The sequence below is a fragment of the Thermobia domestica genome, chromosome 8 (genome assembly GCF_964235325.1).
Source record: "Thermobia domestica chromosome 8, izTheDome1.hap1.1, whole genome shotgun sequence".
NCBI classification, from domain to species: Eukaryota; Metazoa; Arthropoda; class Insecta; order Zygentoma; family Lepismatidae; genus Thermobia; species Thermobia domestica.
The window spans coordinates 193182601-193207121 of NC_137461.1; the positions used below are offsets into that span (position 1 = coordinate 193182601).

At 36.2% G+C, this 24521-nt stretch overlaps 1 protein-coding gene across 3 annotated transcripts in view; it reads right to left on the reverse strand.

Annotated features, from left to right (window-relative positions):
- bel (ATP-dependent RNA helicase bel) overlaps positions 1-10998 on the reverse strand; it is a 136652-nt gene extending 125654 nt beyond the window's left edge. For all 3 annotated transcript variants that reach the window (XM_081769361.1, XM_081769359.1, XM_081769362.1), the window contains exon 1: positions 10840-10998. In XM_081769361.1, the coding sequence (XP_081625487.1) occupies positions 10840-10884 (45 nt within the window). In that variant the 5' untranslated portion in view covers positions 10885-10998. The remainder of the gene's footprint in view (positions 1-10839) is intronic.
- Positions 10999-24521: the final 13523 nt, after the last annotated feature.

Below are 24521 nucleotides of genomic sequence, written 5' to 3' on the forward strand. Positions count from 1 at the left end.
ATGAGGTCGATCGGGTAAGAATGATACACTCTACTGTGAATAGTAACTCGAATGTGCCCAAGAGTATACTAGGTTTAAGAGATAACTACAATTATAGTATAGGATATATTAATATACAAGGTCTTGATATGAAAACTTTGGTCCTAAATGAAGTGGCCAATGAGAATAATATCGATGTTATCTGTTTGAACATTGGTGTCACGAAGATATTAAATTTAACAAACTGGATAATTATCACATAGTACATAGTTACTGTAGAAAGCGTTACATACGAGGGGTAGCTATATATTTAAACAGGGTTGGCAAAAACCATGGTTTTTATTAAAAAAACCAAATAAACCGGTTTTTTTGGTTTAAACCAGGTTTTTATGGTTTAAATAATTTGCTCTATATATTCATATCATATATGGACAGAAATAAGTTTGTTTCGCCTTGATGTTATTATGCGACAACCGAGTTATGCTGGAAGGGGTCACATAAGCTTAAAGCGGAATAAAAACCGCTTCTCGAGTTACATCCGAGAGAAATTGTCCTCCATTTGAACTCGGAACCAGGACTAATTGGCCACAAATGCGATACGTCTGTCGACTCACTCACGAAGGAATCCTGATAAAAAAAACGTTGTACTGATCTCTGTCAAGAGTCATTTCAGAAGGGCAAAAAGATAAACAGTTGCACAACTGAAACCATTACACAGAATTACACATGAACAATTTCAAAGTACTACGGAGTACAGAAGAACTAATTTAGTTCAAGTTAGTTAATAACGACTTTTATTGGTCCAAATTAAAGAAATACACCGACTTAATCTGCATATCAATAAGAAAAGTGAATAAAGATACGAATTATTTGAGTCCACTTTGGCTCAGACTCATTTATACATAAATAGATACCAAAGTTCACTAAATGTCTCTCGTGAGGTCTGTATGACCCCCCCCCCCCCACACACACACACAAAGTACGGCATTTTCGATGTATTTTATCAATAGTAAACATTGAAACGAAACAATATTTAGAATTTTTCTTCGATTGCAATTACATAACAATAATTACAAAAAAATCACAAAATAAACGTTTATAAACTTATTTAAAAAAAAGTTGCTTTTGTAGTATAATCTTTTTGAGTAATGAATGGGGAATTTAGGTCTGAATATAATACGAATAATATACGGGAGCGAAACGTGATAACCCACAAATGTGTGTTCATCAAGATTTTACAAACACTTACACTTTTACGAACATTTTTTGTTTTTTGGTTTAAACCAGTTGGTTTTTTTGAAAAAACCAGCTGGTTTAAACCTTGGTTTAAACCACCTTGGTTTAAACCAGCCAACCCTGTATTTAAATACTGAGATTAGAAGAAATTGTAATTCGTTAAAGTTTGAGCACCTCTGTGACGAACTAAACTTTGAAATTTCAGGAATCGTCATTGGTGATATAAAATTAATTATAGTATCTCTATATAGATCCCCTAATGGGGACCCCCTTAAATTTTTAGACAAACTTGGAAAATCTATTGAATTATCTTAGTAAGCCTAATTTTAATAACTATAGGATTATTATTGTGGGAGACCTTAATGCAGAGTTTTGATGTAACAACTAATAAACAGTCACTGAATTCAAAAGTCTTTTAAGACAATTTAACTTTCACTATGTAAATAGTAAGCCCACGAGGAGTACTGCATGCTTAGGTAACATAACAAATATTAATAGAGCTCATGCTACTAGTACAGTTATAGACTTTACCTTTTCCGATCATAAATTGGTTTTACTCAAGGTAGATAAGAATAATTTCGAAACTCTCAATATTACGGATGTAAGATATGTTATTACTAGGCCATTAACTGAAGATAAACTGTCAAATTTTAAAACTGCTTCATCTTATGTACATTAGGTTGATTACCTGGGCGGCTCCAGTAATATTTATGGAAACACACTATCTGCCAATGAGGTATTTAAGCGCTTCCTTGATGTGTTCTTTCATATTTTCAAATCACAAATACCAAAAAGGAAATGTAAAGTTATTACTAAGAACAACAAAAAGGGAAACAAACAGCAAAATGGAATGGTATACTCCAAAATTGGCTAATATGAAATATAAACTAATAATACTGTATAATCGATATAATAATGCAATGTCTAAAACAACAAAAGATGCATATGTAAGTGCTAAGAAGGAATATAAACTTGCCACAATTACAGCCAAGAAAACAAACATTATGAACAACATTGAAGCATCAAGTAATAAATGTAAAGCCGCATGGAAGGTAATAAATTCTGTCGCAAAAGAGAATAAGAAAGAAATAATTCCTATAACACCCAATGAATTAAATAATTTTTTTTATTGAATCTGTTGACAGAACACGTAGCAATATAGCATGTTCAACTACACCAGGGTCAAACACCACAATACCTAACTGTGGTAGCATACTAATTTTATATTTAATTTTATAAGTGTTACTCCTAATGAAATACAGGATATAGTTAACAAAATGAAGTATTCTGAAAGTACTGACATATATGATTTATCAAGTAATACAATTAAAAAAGTAACAGATCACATATTATTTCCACTCACTTTTTGTATTAATAAATGCTTAATTGAGGGATATTTTCCAAGTGTGCTCAAAGTAAGTAAAGTAGTTCCAATTTATAAGAATGGTGATAGTGATCCAAGTAGTTACCGACCAATTTCTCTAGTCCCTATTTTCTCAAAAATAATAGAGGCAGCTATGTATTCTCAGCTAAGTTTTTTTTTTTTTTAATAACTTAATAAGTAAATCTCAATTTGGTTTTAGGGCAAGCTTAAGGAAAATATTGGCGAGATGTTTCCAAATCTGAATGCTAAACACAGTTAGCAGTAAGTTCAGTGTTCTTTCCAGGTATACTTCTTTTCCTCTTCGCTTGGAGTTGAAACATCGCCCCAGCCGAACTAAGATATATCAAATAGTGCCCAAGTCTGGACCCAACTCACTTTGATTTTTCCCCAAACTTTTCAATAGGAAAACGTGAGTGTTCGCTTGTGAGGACACCATTCACCTTTATCACGAGAATAAAGCAGGTTTTAGTAAAATTCGTAATTCAGGATATGACTTACAAGCATGAGACAAAACAGGTTTAAAAGCAGGAAAAGCTTATCTCCATTCCCAAAATAATCAGGCGAATTTATCAAGGGTAAATTGATGACTGGTGCTTTATGGCATTCTTCTACTAGACTCAGTAGCAAACTGTGATACGTGACTGGAATATACTATTGAGAACTATTAAGGAGTTTAAATAGAAAAAAATTGAAACTGCCGTGAACAGTTGTCTAAAACCGTTCTGATACACCAATGCAGCAAAGTTCAGAGCTGTAACAACAAACTAAGACGACATAAAATAATGTCTCACCAATTTTAGTACTCTGACATCTTTCTTTCATACTTAATAAAAACTACGTTCTAGTGGTGATAAAGGAGTTACCGGTACTAGGTCTACCAGTAATTTCCTGAACACTAGAACTTCGGCTTTACTTTCAAGTTTACGAATCACCTTACTCTAATACATATACGATACTATAAAACTATACACCAAGAATAACTGAAAAAGTTACAAAATAAAAATAAAAGCATCGAGTGGGATTCGAACCAGGTTCAAAAGAATTACTACAAAAAAAATAAACAACACGCATCGCTATCGAAACAAGTACAAATCTTCCCTCTTGTACGAAAATTGAACGAACATCTTAACAAACCTGTTTTTTTTAACGATTTTTGTGGTTAAAAAGCGCGTGTTTTACCAACAACCCAGTTTTCTGCATTCGCAAAGATATTATTTTGTTCTAATCGTATCACTATATTAAATAACAAAAGAGAAGTTCAGTGATTCAAGCACCGAACTATGAGATGAGATCGTAAGTCTCGTTATTTTTTCCCCATGACTTCCTCTCCTATCACTTCGAATATGTTGCTGCCAAACCGACAATTTTTAGGGGTTCAGAAAAATTCAGGGATGCAATTATGTTTTGTAGAAGTAGCCTATACAAAAATCACCGGTAGGTTGTGTGTGGTGTGAATGAATATATAAATAGGGTTAAAACTTAGCTTCCTACATCATGGCCCCTTCACCTCCATTTGTATACCCCGAGAAATCTGACATCTTTACTGTGAACATGGCCATACAAAGGTTGATGTGAGAACACTAACAGGACGAACTTACGTCATTTAACCCCAAGATACACAAATAGTTTTACATCCTGCAAACCCGTATTGAGGCAAAGTAAGAGTTATGGATAATTTTAAATCGTTTTTTGTGTACTTCCACTTGTGCTTTTGGATTGAATTGTGTTATGTTTTGCATCATTGAAGATCACAGATCATATGATATTACCTTGAATATTAAATAGTTATAAGCATGTGTGTTGTGTGGTCGCAAACGCGCACTTATTAGTCTTCCTTTGTAATTCCTTACTAAGTTCATAAGTTACTTCATGGCTGATTTACACCACGATCAGATTGGTTTATGCACAAAATGTATTAATCGATTTTTCCATTCATAACCATAACTGTGATTGTATTATATGGCTGGCAACAAATAGTCCTTAATATAAAGCTTCTTTCCTTTCCAGTGTTTTTGTCCTTCATTCTTGCAAGTTATTTGGGTGCTTACGCATGCACAGACCACCCTGTATGCTACACATGAGGCTTAACTTCTGTAGGTAACATGTGGTGGTGAATACGAAGAAAAGAAAATCCAAGCCGTACACGTGGAAAAGTCCAGGAGATATGAAACGCTACCAAATCAATTACATTCTTGTCACGCAGCGTTTCAGGAATAGTGAGCGAGATGTGAAGACGCTACCGGGAACGGACACTGATTCGGATTACAATCTGCCAGTGACAGAAATGCAAACCTGGTTAAAGCCAATCACGAAATATCGAAGTAGAATGGAAAATGGAAATTCGAGCGATTAAGAAGTATGGACAGTGATGTGAAAGAAGACACTGAAGAAAGATTCTGTGCAATAGGTGATATGGTAGGCAATGCAAAAATATAATGTAGTTGGAGAAAAGTTACAGATTCTACTACACACATTCCAGTAACATTGGTAGGATGGCAAGAGCACGAGAAAAATGGATAATTGAAGGTATCCTTAAGAAGATGGAGGAACGTACAACGGCGAAAATCATGAACAACAAAGAAAGAAACCTGAATAATGAATTGAGGAGACGGAAAAAGCGAAAGGAAAGTACATGGAACGGTATGTGAAGAAATAATGGAACTTGATCGACGCGGCAGACATGATCTAACGCATCAGAAAGCACAAAAATTTAGAAGGTAAAGCTAACAAAAGTATACGCACGTTTGAAATCTAACATCGACAAAGTCATGTAGTCCCTGGCTAGAGCCTGTTTAATCCACCTGTGCCCTTGGAAAATATGCGAACTATACTTCGGACCCACCCCCGCCGCCCTCTGGCGGATGAAACTCTCCTTTTGCTTAAGGAAAAGAAGTGAATGACTTCAGCTGTGTTGCCAATTCGCCATTCAGTCGCTTGGTGTTGACGAGTGAAGATCTTAGGCCGCTTGGACTGGCTAACAAGACAAAGAGGACAGTGAAGTCCGTGAAATAATTCATTGTGGCAACGCTTCCATATCCAACAATTGAAAGATATCGGCCGCAGCAACTTGTCCCTCCTCTTTCCAGGGAAGTACGGGAAACCACACATCGACAGCAGCGCTAAAAGGGGTATAGTTGAGATAGAAAGGCTATCAAAGAATTCTTAGAATTTGGGTCGCCCCGAAGATATTGCGACAAAAGCAGAGAAAGAGGTAGATGAAAAATGACTCAGTATATAGAAAAGTAAAGTAGTACAAACCTTCAAAGACACGCGAAGGAGGAAGGCCACTAGAGACGATGACATACCAGCAGATTTGCTCAAGGGATTAAGAGAGAATACAATGGTAATACTGACTTCACTTTTAGTGCTGTCAGAATCTAATTAAGTGGAGAATGACCACAAGAATTTCTTAATGTAACAATGATTGCATTATCCAAGGAAAATCAAGCAAACAAGGGCAGCGAGCACAGAACCATTAACCTTACTTCTGACGCTGGAAAAGGACTCAGACAAGGGTGCAGTATGTCACCTCAATTATTTAACTTTTACACAATGTTTAACGAAAGAAGCATTAATGCAAAACTGGAGATTTCAAGGTTGGAGGGCCGATCTTTAACCAGATCAGCTATACAGACGGCTACGGCCATTATAACTAGAACCGAATTGTTTAGAGACGTGGACATTACGGAAGTTAAATATTTAGGAGTGTTTCGAAATGTGATGTTAGAGCAAGACACAATGGACAAAGAGTAATAAATGAAGATGTTTTAATAGAACGCGGCAATATTAAGCAGCCGTACTTCCCGTTTACGAAAGGACGAGAAATCCCATACTTTTAAGAATTATTCATTGACTATCTAGCATGTTAAAAAGTAGGTAATAGACTGACTTCTAATTACTTAATGGGTGATTCGAAATAAAAGAAGACGTGCGTGTATTCCGCTTTCGTTGTGTTTTGAAGTTTGTTTATTTACTTTGACGAGTAGCGCTTTTCAAATGGTTCATGCCACGTCAGTGAGTGCATGCTACTGCGTCTGCGCAGATGGATATAAGTGGCAAGTGGGTTGTCGGAAAGGGAACGAAGAGAAGATAGAGAACAGATGGCCGGTGGTGTCCTCATGGTGGTGCCCACGTACACGGAGTGCACAATATCAGAGTATGGGATCGTCTAGTTAAGTATTGATTCGAGAAAGGAAGATGCTATACAGTTGTTGCAGGAACACGGCGTGCTTCCGTTGGGTAAGTTCTGTTTTAAATGTTGTAGAGACGCGTGTTTTTGTAGGGAAAGGAGTGTGTTTCGCTGTCAGAAAACAAGTTTCGTTGGAAATTCGAGAAGGAAGACGAACGTTTTTTTTTTTTTTTTTTCTAGGGCTAAACTTGATTTTTTAACGGTGATGCGCCTTATGGATTACTGGTGTTTGAATAGTCGTCCAAACATCAGTAATGCTACTATGAATCTGAATATTTCGACACCAACACGTGTCGATTGGTTTAGCTTTTGTCGTGAGGTTTGAGTCTGCTGGGCTATGGATTCCTCTACTAAACTTGAGGGTCCAGGGGTAACAGTTCAGATAGATGAATCCAAGTTCGGGAAATGCAAAAATCACTGCGGTCCTGTGATCCATGGCACATGGGATTTCGGAGGTTACGAGGTTGGTTCTGGCCATGTATTCATGTGTGTCGTGAAAACAGAGGTGCTGAGGAGCTGTTGGGCGTTCAATCATTCATAGCGAATGCTGGAAGTCATATGGTAGGTTGGCTGAGGTGGGATTTCAGCACTTCAGTGTGAACCATAGAATGAATTTCGTAGATCCCGTTACTGGCGCTCATACGCAAAATATCGAGCGGTCGTGGCAAGACGCAAAGGACAGCATTTCGAGATATGGGATCAAAAGACACCATTTCATCGGACATCTGGCCTCCTTTCTTTTAAAGAAAAAGTATCCCCTCACAACGCACTTTCACAACTTCCTGTTGGAAGTCGCTCGATTGTATCCTCCAACCATTTGAGGTATGTGAAAATGAATGCTCCTCTCGTTGCATTTCTGAAATTTGCCCTTGTACTTAATGTATGAGTATGTCGGGGCAATGGAGCGCTTATCGCATGTTCCCTGCACATGGATACTTCTTACTGTTGCACTACCTACAAAATTGATTCTATTTCATGTACAAGTGGTAATAGAACACAACAAATGCAGATCACGCTGTATTCTCACTCCATATTGGAAAAATGAAATCTTTAAGTTTTACGTCCCACAGTTATGCCGGTTGGGCTAAAGGAAACGGTAATGATGAGAGATGAGTGAAATGGTGGAATGAAGAAAGTGGGAGGAAACGGGAGAACCCGAGAAAACCCACGAGCACGGTGTTTGTTCACCACAAAGTCCACACGGCGCGAGCTGGGATCGAATCAGGGACCCCAAGCACCGCAGGTGAACGCTCTACCACTGAGCCATCGCACCCCCACACTCCATAATGGAGTGTGAATACAACGAACTGGGTTTGTTGTGCATTCTTTTACCACTCGCACATGATATAGATTCATTTCTGTAGGTGGTGCAACAGTGAGAAGTATCCTCGTGCAGAGGAGATCAGAACTAGCTGTTCTTAAGAATTACCCGAAACGCTTTTAACCAGCATCCTTTATAGGTCAACTAGATAGGGCACATTTTGCAAAGCAAGAATACAACTGATCAATGATTTGAAAAATAGAAAATATTGGGAGTTAAAAGAGAAAGCTGAAGATAAACATTTTAAGGACCAAACCTAAAATCAGAAAAACGTCACTAGTCCCAGAACCTGCCAAAAGGCAGAATACTTAACAAAAGATAACGTATTATTTTGTATTGCCCAATTCCAGTACCAGCCCAGTTTTGTTTTGTAACGTTGTGTAGCATAACCAATTTTTTCCCCAGAAATTTGAAGGTGTATGTTTTGAGACATTCAAGGTTAAAATTGGATGGTCAGGATCGAGCCTGTGTTGATTAGACATGAAATGGCTCTTATGAAACATTAAACAAAGAATGCAACATTAAAGGCCGGTTCCCTGATTTTATATGCATTTTCCTTGACTTTCAAGACTGTGGATACAAAGGTCTACGAAAAATGCATATTAATTTTACATTTTATTCCTTTTCTAATTGTTCATCGGGGTTAGGGGGCTTGTGCTTCTCTACTTTGGCTTTCATGCCTTAATAACTTGCTTCTGCTTTCTTATTGAAGTGTGTATGGCCCTTTTAGCAGTCAGGAGACTGTACTTGCTGTAGTCTTCTGATATTTTATATATCACATATTTCAAGTTTTAATAAATTCGGAAGAATGTTCTGATAGGAAGCTGACATGGTCCTGAATTAATCAGCATTTGAAACATCTGTTTAAAATAATCATACGAACAATGCAGCGCGAACTACCATGATTTCTGACATTTGATTCCTAAGGAACTGGTTTCTATATTTAAAGAGCCGTTCCTTAGGGATCTATTTACTGAATGAAATGATTAAAGGTGCTGAAGTTTTGGCACACCACATTTGGAAAATTCACAGATAAAATTCAATACTCTGCATGACAAGACATTTATAAGGTACGAATTTCTGCAGGCGACATAATTAAATACAAAGTAACAAGTGCTGTATTTTAGAATTGGAAAGGCAAGGTTCTAGAACACAGGTTTCCCTTCACATTTAGCAACAACAAAGTCAGAGAACAACGTGCTCTGCCAGATTAACCCGCTCGGCAATACTATGTGAATTAAACTCGGGTACAGAAAGGAACCAACCTATGTGAGACGACCTGTGTTCTAGAACCCTTCCGTTTACAACTGTAAGGCTACTAGTATAAAATTATTACACGTTCCTTACGACGGATAAATAAGTAAATTCATATTAAATCCACATTAGGTCGGTCTACTATTTTCCACCGGAGTTTCATTTCAGCACACTATGCTGAAGATGTATTTGATGTTCACATGTGGAGCGTTACTAGCATAAAACCATGAAAAGTCATTGAAACTCGTATCACTGCAATAACAAACTTGTTTTCACTAACCTCGTTAACGCGTACACCCATCATCGCTGACGACCCTGCTCCCTTCGGACGCACCCCCGAGCGGGCCCAACAACTTTGCCCTGCCTCCACTCGGTTACATGGCAAGTGCTTTTAAGTGCCACCTAGTACAGCCTGCTTTGTCTTTTGCACTATAGTTTTTATGCAATACATATGGAAATCATATTTATGTGCAAATCGTAATATCGCTAGTAAAACTGTACCTAGAATTTTTCAACATTTCGAGTGATGTGCCAAAACAACCTGCACAAAAGTAAAAATTTGGCACTCACTCTTCATTGCATTAAGGTTCAACCCTTAGTTTAAAACACGTAAGTGTTCGAAACACTTAGTTCTACAAGTTAATTTTCAAAAATAGGCCACATGATACCAAAACAAAAATCAAAGCGCATTGAATGTACTTTATTACTTTGCTGTATGTATAAATCAACTGTAGGACTGATCTGCCTGGCACTGCATGGAAATACAATGTTCGAAATTTAATGCAGTTAGTAAACCCAACTGAAGTGACATATTCGACAACCACATGCTGACAGCCTTAGAAACATCCAGTATACCTACCACCTGTAAGCTACACTTCTATTATTTTAAGCCCTGGGCTTACACAGTATAATTTCTGAATGCTGCAATAAATTTGAAGTTTGCACCATTACTTTAAAATCTAGTGTAAGTTTCCAGTTCCTTACCAAGGTAAAGTTCAAGCTCAATCAGTTGCCACAGTATGTATAATATTTGTGACTTGGTCTACCAATTAGTAATTTAAAAAAACAGGCCCACAATCAAAAATGTAAAAATATATACACGAAATACAAGTAAAACCAATAGATTCCATAATTTAGAAAGCGTATCGCTATGAATATGCTTCCTTCTCTGATGTCACAAATGGCCGCCATTTCATGATCGTATTTATATTCGATCCAAGTTGCCACCAATCCACTCATCCATAATCTAATCGCAAATAATATAAAACAATAAGAAATTACGTTTTTTCGCTCTATATTATAATTATTAACTAATACCAACGAAATGCAATCTAAATGTAAATGTAGATAGTTCCTGTTAATCGAAACAACATAATGGTGTCGTAGTAGGTCACTATCCTGAAAATCCAATGCCACTGTTTCTCAAAACAAAATATATCACTTTAAATATTATTTTTACAAAAACATATTAAATACCTGCTGCTCTAGACCTGTGCCATTTTCGTTGGGTACATTACTCATATTATTACTAAGCAGAACAGGTTATTTAGAGAGCTCTCCTCCTAACGATCCTACTTCCCCAGTCTCTTCACACAAAGGACAGGTAGTGACGTCACGTCTTGTTCTTGAGAGACATCTGGATAAATCTTGAACAATCATGCATTGCGTAATGTTCGCAAGCACACTTTTACAATGTCTGCAATACCTGCAGGAAAATACATCGGAAAGTAATATTCGCCATTTAATTATTGCCCTAAAAAATAAGAAGAACCTTTCCTTTTGTACTTCTCGACTTTTTATTTTTTTTAAAAATAATACTAAACTGCCTATTATTGAGAGAAAATATTAGGATTTAAGACCAAGTACATAGGGTAATCACTATTGCATATGCAAAGTAAAAGAAGGCAATATTTCGTTTTACAATGTGAAAGTACGATAAACTATCATGCTATGCGAATTCAATAGTGAAACAGGATGAAGTATATCTATAACTTATGGTTCTAATAATAGGATAAGATCTATTCCTCGTACGGTAAATCCATGTGAAAATGCTATTACTCCCAATCTCTTATTATCTTGCTTTGGAGATTAATATTCAAACCGGAAGTGGAATCAATGTCTATCACTTCCGGTTACAATAGAGGAATCAGAAATTAAATAATTTCTTACGTTATTGAAGACATGGGCCTCATCGCGTAATGATACGCGTCAACGCAACGCAAAATCTTAATTTTTCTTGCGAAAATATACAGAAGAATTATATATGATGTTTAAGGGATGTAATGGGGCGTATATGGAAGTATACGGCGTATACTCACCTAAAATTTTTAAAGCCCAGCGTATACTCACCTTAATTTTACGAAAGAATGAGCATGTATTGGGGTGCGTATACGCCAAGTAGTCTTGTGTATACCCACCAAACATTATAGCATTAAAAATACCTAAATATATTTCTCATTGTTCTTCTCCGTAATTTTAGCGAAGGATAGTACAGAAGAAGACCTCATGTAAAACAAAGATGTTTGTCGATAATCATTTTCGTTTTCCACTATTGCGATCATTCTTGAAACGGAAATGTACGATTACCACCATTTCCCTTTTCAATAGGAAAATAAAATTCGAGGAAAAGGTCATCCTTGGGACGCTATGGACACCGCTTGTCGCTATCTCTTACTGGTCTTGCTGTGTGAGAATCAATATTGAAAACAGTTAGATTTTAATACAGACGTGAGTGGACATCATATCCCTTCTTGATAGTGATGTAATGCTAATTTTTTAGGTGGGTATACGCTCCATCCCTGGTCACACACACAAACAAACACATTATTTATATAGGGTGTTTCAATACTATTTGTCTTTGCACTATTAAGATTTATAGTTCAAAGTTCATAAGAAAGTTATGAAATATCCTTACTTATACGCAACTCACACTGGCTCTCAGCGCGTGTCGGTTGCATAAGAAACAGGATATGTATACGAAGTAACAAAAGAAGTCTGAATGGAGAGCTATATTTTGGAGAACAGTTACCGAACCACTTAACCTATCGACCAGAGAAATTAAGAGCCTTATTTAGTTCTCTGCGTTAAGTAGGACACGCTGTAGAAGTGATTGTACCTGTATGACTGATAACTATAAGAAGAAAAAAATGACTTGGACCAATGTTGTTTCCGCCACCTTGCTCATTCCTTTGTTCCTATCTATCCCTATGACACTTTCAAACAATATATTTAATGTATTCTCTGCCAAGATAATTAATGCATGTTTTCCGCGGGATAGTATCTTGCCCCTTGCTGCTATGAAAATAAAATACTACATATTGCCCCATATCATTTTGCCAGTAGCTTCCTATTTGCTCATCAGTTAAAATAGTATTCCTGGGCATCGTGGCGAGAAATGTATTTACTTTTTCGTGTATTGTACAAAAAGCTGAGTGAACGTAATAAAAAAAGAAACAAGGAAAAAATACAATGTGATGTAAAGTGCTTGGACTGTTTCGACAAATTACTCAATATAGCGCTTTCCTTGAAAGCAGGTGTTGATAGTGTAATCGGTAACACCGTGCGCTCAAGTTCACGGGATCCTCAGATCGATTCCCCCTGAAGACATACTTTTAATTTTCTTTACAACAATAGAAGTTTTTTTAAACTACCCAGTCATTCGAGAAATGGAAATCGTGTAGAAACACAACATTTCACTTTTGTATTCACATTATCGCGAAGAAATATGATCATTTCTTGCAGTTCAAACCGTAGACAATAAGTTAGTGAATGATGTTTTTCGGTCATTTTATAATCAATGTCCAGTGTGTTGTCGTCGGCAGAGCTCTACACTGTAGATCTTAAAGTCGCAAGTTTCTTAGGAAAACAGTGTCCATTTACTACTGCTACTACTACAAAATTTTATTATTATTATTATTATTATTATTATTATTATTATTATTATTATTGAGCTGAGCGAAGCGAAGCTCTTATACTCGGGTTAGTCGTTTGGTTGTCCGCGAACTCCTCCTAGACCGTTTGGCCGATCTCAACCAAACTTAGCACGCTGATAGAGTATGTCGTGCTGAGTGACAACATAGGTCGAAATCAAAAATCCGATGTACCATCGAGGAATAATCACCGAAAAACGCTTCCTCCTAGACCGTTTGGCCGATCTCAACCAAACTTAGCACGCTGATAGAGTATGTCGTGCTGAGTGACAACATAGGTCGAAATCAAAAATCCGATGTACCATCGAGGAATAATCACCGAAAAACGCTTCCTCCTAGACCGTTTGGCCGATCTCAACCAAACTTAGCACGCTGATAGAGTATGTCGTGCTGAGTGACAACATAGGTCGAAATCAAAAATCCGATGTACCATCGAGGAATAATCACCGAAAAACGCTTCCTCCTAGACCGTTTGGCCGATCTCAACCAAACTTAGCACGCTGATAGAGTATGTCGTGCTGAGTGACAACATAAGTCGAAATCAAAAATCCGATGTACCATCGAGGAATAATTACCGAAAAACGCTTCCTGATTACGTAGTTTAAGCTCGCTCAGCTCATTTCATTGCAATCGGGTATATACATTGCATTCCTAGTTATTATTATTATTATTATTATTATTATTATTATTATTATTATTATTATTATTATTATTATTATTATTATTATTATTATTATTATTATTACTAGAATGACAAAAGAAGGAAAGAAAAAGACACATAGTCGAAACTATTGATAGGAACAGAAGAGATATACTTTCTTTATGTCAGATTCTTTTTAGGTTTGCACATGAACGTAATAATATTATTACATTTATGGATTGATAGATAGAATTATTATTTTATGAGAACAAAAAATAGAGTATAAATATGTGCTAGCTGGTAGCATTAATGAATTTTTGTTTCGCCCTTCTTCTAGATAGGTTGAGTTGATTTTGAGTTTAACATCCCTTTCAGCAGCAAGACTGTATGAGATGGGACCTACTGATTAACGTGGAATCCGAAACACATGAGCTCCTGCCGGGAATCGAATCTGGGTCTTTTGCTACATAGAGAGGTGAGGTGACACCTTGCATAGAATCCTTCTTGTGACTAGAGTTGCAAGTTCGATCACTATTTGTAATTTGTGTTATTTCTTAATGCTTTATCAACATTGCATGTAGCGTTTGAAGCTAATAATAACTTGTTAGCGAAATCACGTGTAAAATTTGAAGACCGAGTTAGTTGTGTAAATTCGCACACAGATCGAGGTAAAGAAGCCAGAGTAATGTGTGTATGTCTCTTCAACAAAGAAATAGTTTCTCTGCTCCAGCCATCCTCCCCCGTAGAGTATTCGATAGCAAGGCGGTCTAAAGATCTTGTAGTCCACGGATGGATTCCCGTGCACACAGGAACATTTTTATTTCTTCAGCACAATTATAAAAGGAAAAAAGAAACGAATCGAGACGCATGAAGTTTACAGCTAACAAGTAAGACCGAACCAAAGGTATGGGTCATTATGTGATTTGTTTAAAGAAACAACAAAATGGAGGAAAGTTGTTTTGTCTGTGTCTAGAAATGGAGTATAAATAAAAGAAGTAACTACACTTCTGCCCAAAATTTCTGTCGCATGTCTTTCAAAATTACATAAATAGAAATAACTCTCTTTCTTAGGATAGAAAATATTAAATGTCTTCTTAGAAATATGAAGAAAAAGGAAACCACATGTTTAAAAGAAAACTGTAAAAAAAATTCAGAAATAAAGAAGATATAATTAATAGAAGAAATCTCCGAAACTCATCGCCAAATTCTAAGTTCCATTTTCCTAAGCGTGGCAAACGCGCGGCGAAATTTACAGAGAGAGAGAGAGAGAGAGGGGGAATTTTATGCTTTATTAGAAATACAACTTAAATCTTTCATAATGTTAGTTGCTATACATATTGCACAACTCTAATAATGATAGATATTAAACATTTTATAGGTAAACAAACAAACAAAAGGAAATAAACCACAAAATATGCAGAACGATCAAGCAGTTTGTGGCAGTGATTTTCTAATATGCATTTACTAAGAGAATGAACCTTAACATACCTTCGTAGAGTAGACGGTTAACGCACGCTCCCTGACTATTTTGTTTTTATCCACGATCATCAATTCGAATTCCATACCGTACGCTTCTTCTTCTTCTTTTTTTAAGAAAGGCTTGATTCTGTCAATTTCTTAAACAGTAATATTTTGTTCTAATAATGTTGTTTAGCATTATCGTCTTCATTCTAGTTTATTTGAGGTCAATTCAGCGGTAATTGACCTTACGAAGGGAAAATTTGAAGTTTCAGCTTGGCCCAGGTAAGTATTAAAATTGTTTTTTAAGAATGCTGAATTTTTCATACATGAACTAGATGATACCAACGTTGGCTTGTAGATGGCTCTGTAGGAAGTAAAATATGGCCCCTTTCATGTCGCAGGATATCGTACCTACATTTGGATTTTAATACAAAGTGTTTTCCTGCTAATTTCTGTAGGTAAGTGAAAATTATGTATGGTATTTATTAAGATAATGTTTGTGTTTACATCAGTGTCATTGTTTTGCACATAATTTAATAATAGCAAGAAAATTATAGTAATTGATTTATTCAAGTAGGCTTTCGTGTAAGTCACAAGAAAACAAATAAGTTTATGTATTTATATACATAATTAAACAAAAAAAGCTGTAATTTTAAATTTTCTTCATTTGGACAGACAGTAATCAAAGGCCGTGCAGAAAGTCCCGAAATAATATGTATAACTCTTGTAAATACAAAATATAATATGTCGTCTAAGTCACATTTCTTTCCCTGTCGTGTAATTCACATTATACGTGTGTCATATTTTGTTGCAATGTTACCTCATTGCCAATAGTAGCTAACTGCAGTAAAACGTATAAACAATGGATTGATAATTAATGAATGTATTAGGTGCCATGTTTAGTGTTAAGAGAATAAAAGATAAGGAGGATAAAAGCAATATTATGAAGTATGGGTAAAGTGTACTTGACTGGAATATAAATGTAACAAATGAATTAAAAGTTAAACAATGTGAATCAATGTGATCTAGAAAGAAGTTTTTAAAAAACGTGACAGGAAGTATTACTGTCTTTGGAACAATGCTGGCATATGTGGTACCGAAGTTTCTAGCTTCAGCTACTCTTAATACTATTATTGGTTTTCTCGTACTCTTTTCGTTGTTTTGGAAACATGCTTGTAAATTGGTATTTATTGTCTATAGGCATCTAAAGCTCAGGCAGGTATAGGACGGAGGTGGACATGTGAGAAAGGATTAGTTCAGATCTATTGAAAGGATATCATCTCGGTGTGAATGAGAAACACCTCAGTCAGGATTGCCAGCTATATGTTTTAAACCCGCAACCTACCGAGCCAAATCTAGCAAGCTACTACTCTGTCACACTTCCTAGGTAGAAGACACGCTTATTCAAACGAAAATATGTAAGTCACAACGAAGTTTACTTTAAGATTATGAAATTAGGACATGCCAGATATGTAACACTCGTCTTTTCTATTGCATTTTCAGATATGCCTAGTTCAGAAACTGAGTGGAAATGGAAATAGAGAAGTTGAAAAGAATGATATTGTATCAAATGGATTTTAGTGGAAATTACTGCTCTATGTACCAAGAAGAGATACAAACCGCGTTCATTGAATATCACACAGTTGTACTATGTAAACTGCAATAATATATTTTCCTGAAGAAAATGAAACTGCAGAACATGATTCGTGCGTAATTATATCTGATTGTATGCATCAAGATATGTTTGCAGTTGCTTGTTCAATTCTACACTTATGGAAGTTTTTGAAAGGTATCATCCGAGTTTCCCGATCAACAATGTGAATTATCAATCGGATGATGCTGCACATTATTCACTTTATTCAATAACATTACATAAAGTTGAAATGTCTTGGCATTTTTCGGCTACGAACTATGGCAAAGGCTCTCAAAGACAAATTGATCCTCAATCTGCTTCAGAATTTATTGAGCGCGGACGCAAGTTATGTCCGAACATAATGTAATATACTGTAGTAAAGAGTATTACTTCAAAAAATTTTTGAGCTGATGCGCCAATGGAAACCATAAGAAAGAAATTTGTAATATTCCGAAAATATGAAACTAGCACTACTTTCATAGTGTTTCAGCGTATACTATTGAATATTCTCTCATCTAAGATATTTCTTCACCACAAAGAAAGTTTGATTTCATTCCAGAACAGTTCATTGGCGCATGTGAAGGGAATAAACTCAGCAACGAAGTGATGAAAATACTCTACTGGAGACAGAGTATTGGTACCCTTCGCCGGAAGAAGAACTATTAAATATTTGTTAGATGTGGAAAAAAATCAGCAGAACTGTATGTAACATTTCTTCGCCATTACCATCAAGGTAAAGAATTTTATTGGCCGCAACAGAAAGATTAGGCCTATGTTGCATTAACAGACGTCAAGCAGGAATTAAGTGAACCAAGTATCGATCACAGACAAATTAGAATTTGACAAATTTTGCTCGAATAAAACTAATGTTAACTTCTTGATTTGTCTGTTAGATTTTGTAAGTGTAATTAAACGAAGACATGATGTAAGACTTCTCGTGTAAGTCACAAATTTATGTCATGTAAATTTAAACCATTTCCGGTTTTGGTACAGTGTTCGCCATTGTCATGATACGTTGGTTTGAAACGCTGAATCGTTTGCAGAAAACTGCTTGTTGTTATCTAATAACCATTTTGTTCTATGGAGATAAACGTTGAAACCGGAAATGAGTAACTTGAACAACTTCCGATTTGAACAGAGAGTAAATAGAGGACATGAAACCTATCCTTGGGACGGTGAATCGATTGCAAGATCCGTTATCTCTTTATCTTTTACCGTTTTTTTCCCTATGATACTTGTCGACAGACGGACGGACGAACGGACATAGCTGTTCTATAAGTCTTTAGATACTTATGCATAGTACTGTTTGGATGTCTCATACCGAAAGTGAACCTGATTCCTTTGTGCATTGAATGCCAATTTTCAGTATAAAACACTAGCTTCTGCCAGCAACCAAAACTGGATAATAGAAGTTTGTCTGTAGTGAATGACGTGTGAAAACTTTGTCGTTTCTAAATACATTCACCTATATTTGATTTGTGTGATAGACTTCATGTAGAAAGGAAAAGATTGGTTTATTCGTACTAAGACTAGTATTCTAAGCACAACACAGAACACGCAGGCACGAGCTACAACTGCACACAGGTAATTGCCTGAAGGAAAGACAGCTTGGCACAGCAGTAGTGATAACACAAACAAGCATTGAATCTTGTTTCAAATTCGGATCAGCTGCGACAACCCAATTGTATACATATGGTAGTATAAAGTACGATCGCAACAATTTGATGACTGAGACAATGAAATCACTGGACAATATTGAAACGGAATTATTTAGTTTAATCTTTCACGTTTATGCTCTTCAGGTTAAAAATGATAGAGAATTAATAAGAGTAAATAAAAAGGTAATTATTTTTTGTTGTGGTGAGAATAGAACCCGGAACTGGATACACCAAAGGCGCACGTGCAACTCGCTAGACCAACGGGAAGGGTTGAAAGCTAATATTTTATCTGAGGATGAAAAATTATATTTAAATTATTTATAGTACTTTACTTACAGTCCTTTACCTCTAACAACAAAAAGAATAAGCAAGCTAAGTTTTACGTCCAATAGTTATACCGACTAGGGTAAAGGAGGCGCTGGTTATGAGAAATCAATGAAATGGTGGAATAAGGAAAGTGGGAAAAACAAGAGAACCCCGAGAATACCCTCCACACACTCTGTGTCTACCACAAAGTTCACTTGGCACGAGGTGCGATCGAACCAGGGACTGTGCACCAGAAGTGACCGCTCTACATTTTTTTAAACTTCCTGAATTATTCTCTATTTCAATCACATTTCAGGACTCCTAGAATCGACAGGGACATGAATTCAGAAACATCGAGGACAATTACAATTCTTCCCTTCCTACTATAGAGGGAATCGAAAACCTCACGATCGTCAGTTAAATAATGATGTCGACTGGCTCGGCTCGATTCAACTGAGCAAACAGCTCGATTCGGCTCGGTTCGGCTCATCTTAAGTAAGTCATCGGCTCGAGCCGGCTCGGTTGCGATGAACCACCAGCTCGGCTGGGCTCAGGTGAGCCATCGGCTCGAGCCGGTTCTGTTGCCATCAGCCTACAGCTCGGTTCGGCTTGACTCTGGTAAGCCATTGACTCGAGCCGGCACGGTTGGAATAAGCCATTGGTTCGGCTCAGATGAGCCATCGGCTTGAGGCTGTTCCGTTGGGGTGAGCCATTGGCTCGGGTCGGTTTGGTCCAACTTTGCCTAGGACTCAAGCCGTCTCGGTAGGGTTAGGTGTGGGCTCGACTCACTTCTCGGTTCGGCTGGGTGGTGACTGAGCCGTGAGCCGAGCCGCTCGAGCGGTTGACAACACTACAGACTAACACCTCAGGGTGCTCAGCTACACCTACCTGCTTCCACTGGGCCTCTGCGGCCCCTAGCTTTGTAATAGTTTGTAGTAATATTCATTATCTTCACCCTCGTAATCAGCTATCGAGTCACGGTTATTAAATTATACATATGTATTTTATTTATTTATTTATTAAAATATTTACGATACAGCGAAAAGTTCGTTACTTTTGTAAAATGTTTATTATTTTCATGAAGCAAAAAGTGAATATTCTACTTGGGTTTAGAACTATCGCTACTACAGTTTTAATTGACAACTAATAGTTTATGTTCATTATTTCTGTCCATTTTCCACAAATTACTTGCAGAGACCAGGGGCGGCTTACCTATAAGTGCTGCAGAGCTGCAGAACTACCACCTATTTTAGTGGCATAAATGTATTTTCAATTGAGTTGAATTGCGTTTAATTTAATCAAGGTAATAACATGTAATGATGATATTTGGTCTAACGGTGTCCTGAAATTGTACTGCTGGATATGCTACATATCGTAGTATTACTGAAAACACCTTCTGAAGCTTAATAATATTGCAAGAGCTGTGCACGGATTGCCCTATGCTTTAGTGTTGAAACCAAAATCTTCACCAGCCGCACTGTATTACGTTTTCCTTGTCTCTTAGATAGGATTTACTAGAGCTGCACTCCCAGCAGCTCAGAACTCACGAATACTTCCGAAGAAGCCGAAGACACACGACGTGATGTACATGAGGCTCCCTTCTCTTGTTTTTGATAACGGTGTTCAGTATAATTGTTGTGCGCTTTGAAAGTAATAACATTCCATGTTCAAGTTTGTGCAAATTTTCTGAACAAACACAATTTTAAGGAAACCGTAAACCTTTTGGAAATTCTTCAATTACCCCAACGACAATAGCTGAAGCAGAACGTTACTTCTCTAATTTTAAAATAGTTAAAACATTTTCGGGAAGCACAATATGTCAGGAAAGAATCAATGCTTTGGCTGCCTTATCAATCGAGCGTGATTTCATATCCATCATGCCGAACTTTAATGATAGAGTAATAGGACATTTTACACAGCAGAAAACAAGTCGAATAGACTATTTACAAACGATAAAATATTTATAATTCAGCAGTATTAATACAATTTCTACCTGTAGACATTACGTGAATCCGAAATTGTTATGGTATCTGAAAACAGTGTTTCTTACGATATGGGTATGGTATTTTTAAAGTTTGTTACACGCAACGGTGGCGTATTTAGAGAGGAGCTATAAGGCTCAAGGTCCCCCGAAATTCATTTAAACTTGTAGGCATCCCAAAGGAAAAATTAAGTGCTTATTCATATGCTGTGCATAGCTCCTCCCGGAACAAAATCCTAAATACGCCACTCACACCCAATAAGCAAAACAATAGTGTTTTGGTTGCGATACAGTAATATATATTTGTTAATTTCAATTATATATATATTTGTTAATTTCAATTATAATTATCATTTACGTATAACGATTAGAGTGCTAAAAGATATGCGGTTCGTGTAGATTTTATAATTAATTACTACAAACGGGAAATTTAATATACAAAAAAAAAAAAACACTGCAGAACTACCTCAGATTATGGTATCGAGCCGCTACTAGCAGAGACTATTCGGATTAAATGCTTTACTTTAGTAATGTTTCATTAAAGTTTAGTCATATGTTAATTACCGTTTCAAATATTTATGTTTCCCCTCCCGATTAGGATAATGATTAAAAATGAAGTTTCCTCTTTTTATAAATTTCTTGATAATTGTAATACAGTAAAACCTGCCTTCAAAGGACCCTTTATTAAACGGAAAACTGTCTTAAAGGGAAATATTTCATGGTCCCATGGATTTTGGAGTAAAAGACATGTAAAAGTCCCTTCATTAAGCGGAAACTGTGTTATGCGGACAACGGAAAGCAAAATAAACCTTTAACGGAAAATTCTGAGTTTCAGACTACATCGTTTAGAAAATTTTTAAACATCCTGTGAGAGGGTAAACATATACTGTCTGCGATAAATACTTCGTTCTTTTGTTAAATCTTTATGGGCAGTGTTGACCTTCGTCAATCACTACTCATATTCAGCTCCCACAATTTTTCGCTAGTCCTACGTAGCATGTCAGCTGTCAGTCTTCTTTGTAGGCGTACTTCTGTTCCGCTTGTGTAGCAGCTAGCGACAGTCAACAAAAATGAGAAGAAAACTGACAAAACAAAGTTCTGGAAAAAAGGAATTGAGATAAAGCAGAAGTTATATATCTCCATCACGTGTCGTGAAAACAAGGAGGAAAGAGTTCAGAGGACTTTCAAAATTCCAGGGAAAGCTTTTCTGTGTCCTGAAGTATACCGCAGCCAAGTAGTAGCAATGTATGCAAAAAAATCCTGCTTGACTATTGGGAAAAATAAAGGAAAGTGTGCACAGCATATTTTGTGTTTATTTTAAGATTTTTGGGTATTAATCCGTAGAAGGAAAAAGTACTGTAATTGAATAAGTTGCGTACATCAATATATTTTTTCATTATGTCCGTTATAAGCATATACATTTTTTAAACGGAAAGGTCTATCTCCATTAAGCGGAGACCTGTTTTTAGCGGAAATTTTTGCGAGTCCCGCTCTATTCCGCTGAAGACAGGTTTCACTGTACTTGATTTAAAGGACGTAATTTTGTATTATTTGGAGATATTCAAATAAATTAGAATGAAGACGATAATACTAAGCAACATTATTAGAACAAAATATTGCTGTTTAAGAAATTGATAGAATCAAGCTTTTCTTTAAAAAAAAGAGAAGAAGCGTACGATATGGAATTCGAATTGATGATCGTGGATAAAAACAAAGTAGTCAGGGAGCGTGCGTTAACCATCTACTCTACGAACGTATGTTAAGGTTCATTCTCTTAGTAAATGCATATTAGAAAATCACTGCCACAAACTGCCTGATCATTTTGCATATTTTGTGGCTTATTTCCTTTTGTTTGTTTGTTTACGTATAAAATGTTTAATATCTATCATTATTAGAGTTGTGCAATATGTATAGCAACTAACATTATGAAAGATATAAGTTGTAAAGCATAAAATTCACTCTCTCTCTGTAAATTTCGCCGCGCGTTTGCCACGCTTAGGAAAATGGAACTTAGAATTTGGCGATGAGTTTCGGAGATTTCTTCTATTAATTATATCTTCTTTATTTCTTTACCCCTTTTACCTCAAGTAAACTTGATGTATTGCAACCCCAAGCAGTTATTTCTGCAAATTGAAGTAAGTAACAATAAAATCACATGCCGTATTAGAGAAAATAAAAATAAAAAACTCAGCCCCAACAGGAAATTACCTTTCCTGCATATTTTTTTATATAAGAATTTGTATTACACATTCTTCTTGGGTTATTAGATTTAAATATTTATTTATGAAATATAAGCAGAATCACCTGAGTCGTTTTTGATAAAACTGATTCACGTTTGAGAAGATAGTCCAGAAAGATGTCACTCACAAGAGTTAACTACTACTCCTGAATCTTATAAAAGCCTTGATTTTCAAGTCCAGTCTCTTATCATTGCTAGGAAGTTAATAATAAGATTATGTGCGATGTACTCATTTTACTTAGTGAACTCTCGAAATTAAACTTATTAGTGATATCTCCTTATTCTGTTAAATATTTAGATTTAAAACATTTTTATCTTAAGACAGAAGGTTGCAATGCTGATTTCAGGAAAAAAGAGAAAGTTCATTCAACCATGAAACGCCAGTTGTTGAGAGATGTGAAGTGCGATAGTGGCTTGCTGAGCTAGAAACCTGACTAATTATTGATAGTGTATTTGAAAATCATGGAGATGATAACACGTCCCGTTCAGGAGCCGTTTACCCATTTTATCTCCCTGTGTCCATTATTTATTTTCTTGCATAGATCTACCTCCGTTAACTTTAAAACCTTTAAGGGAAATTTTGCGAGTGCTGTTCAACTTTCCTAGTCAGGTTTCACTATATGCTTATGCCAGAAATGTTTATTTACTTCTCTGAGTATATTTATTCTTTATTCACAAATTATTGACGCATTCTATTTTATATATATATATATATATATATATATATATATATATATATATATATATATATATATATATATATATATATATATATATATATATATATATATATATATATATATATATATATAAAAGGGCTGGACAAAAGATCTAAAACGTTCCCAAAAGTGTGAAAATTATACCTAGCATGGGGTGGGGCGGCTGATACCGAATTGATTCCGAAACGGACGAGTTGATTCCCATTAGGTGACAGTGGATTTACCCCTAGCGTGCGAGTTGATTCCCATCTGGTGAGTGCGTATTTATCCTTAGCGTACGAGTTGATTCCCATAGCGTGCGATTCTGATTTCGCATACCGTACCGATTCACGTGTGCCAACCACATCTTGGTTGCTTGTGAAGTTGTAGTTAAGCAAACTATCCTAAATAATTCCAACTTTCAACTTCTGAATAACTCACTTGACAGATGCAAGTTGCAGTATAAATTTGAGAAATTGTATACAGTGAACAAACTACAGAAAAAGAAGAAAATTACTTTTGACTCACCATTTCCGCTATTGGGAGATGCTGGAGTAAATATGTCAACTTCATTTGCATCACTAAAATATTTTCACACCACAAAAATATTTTC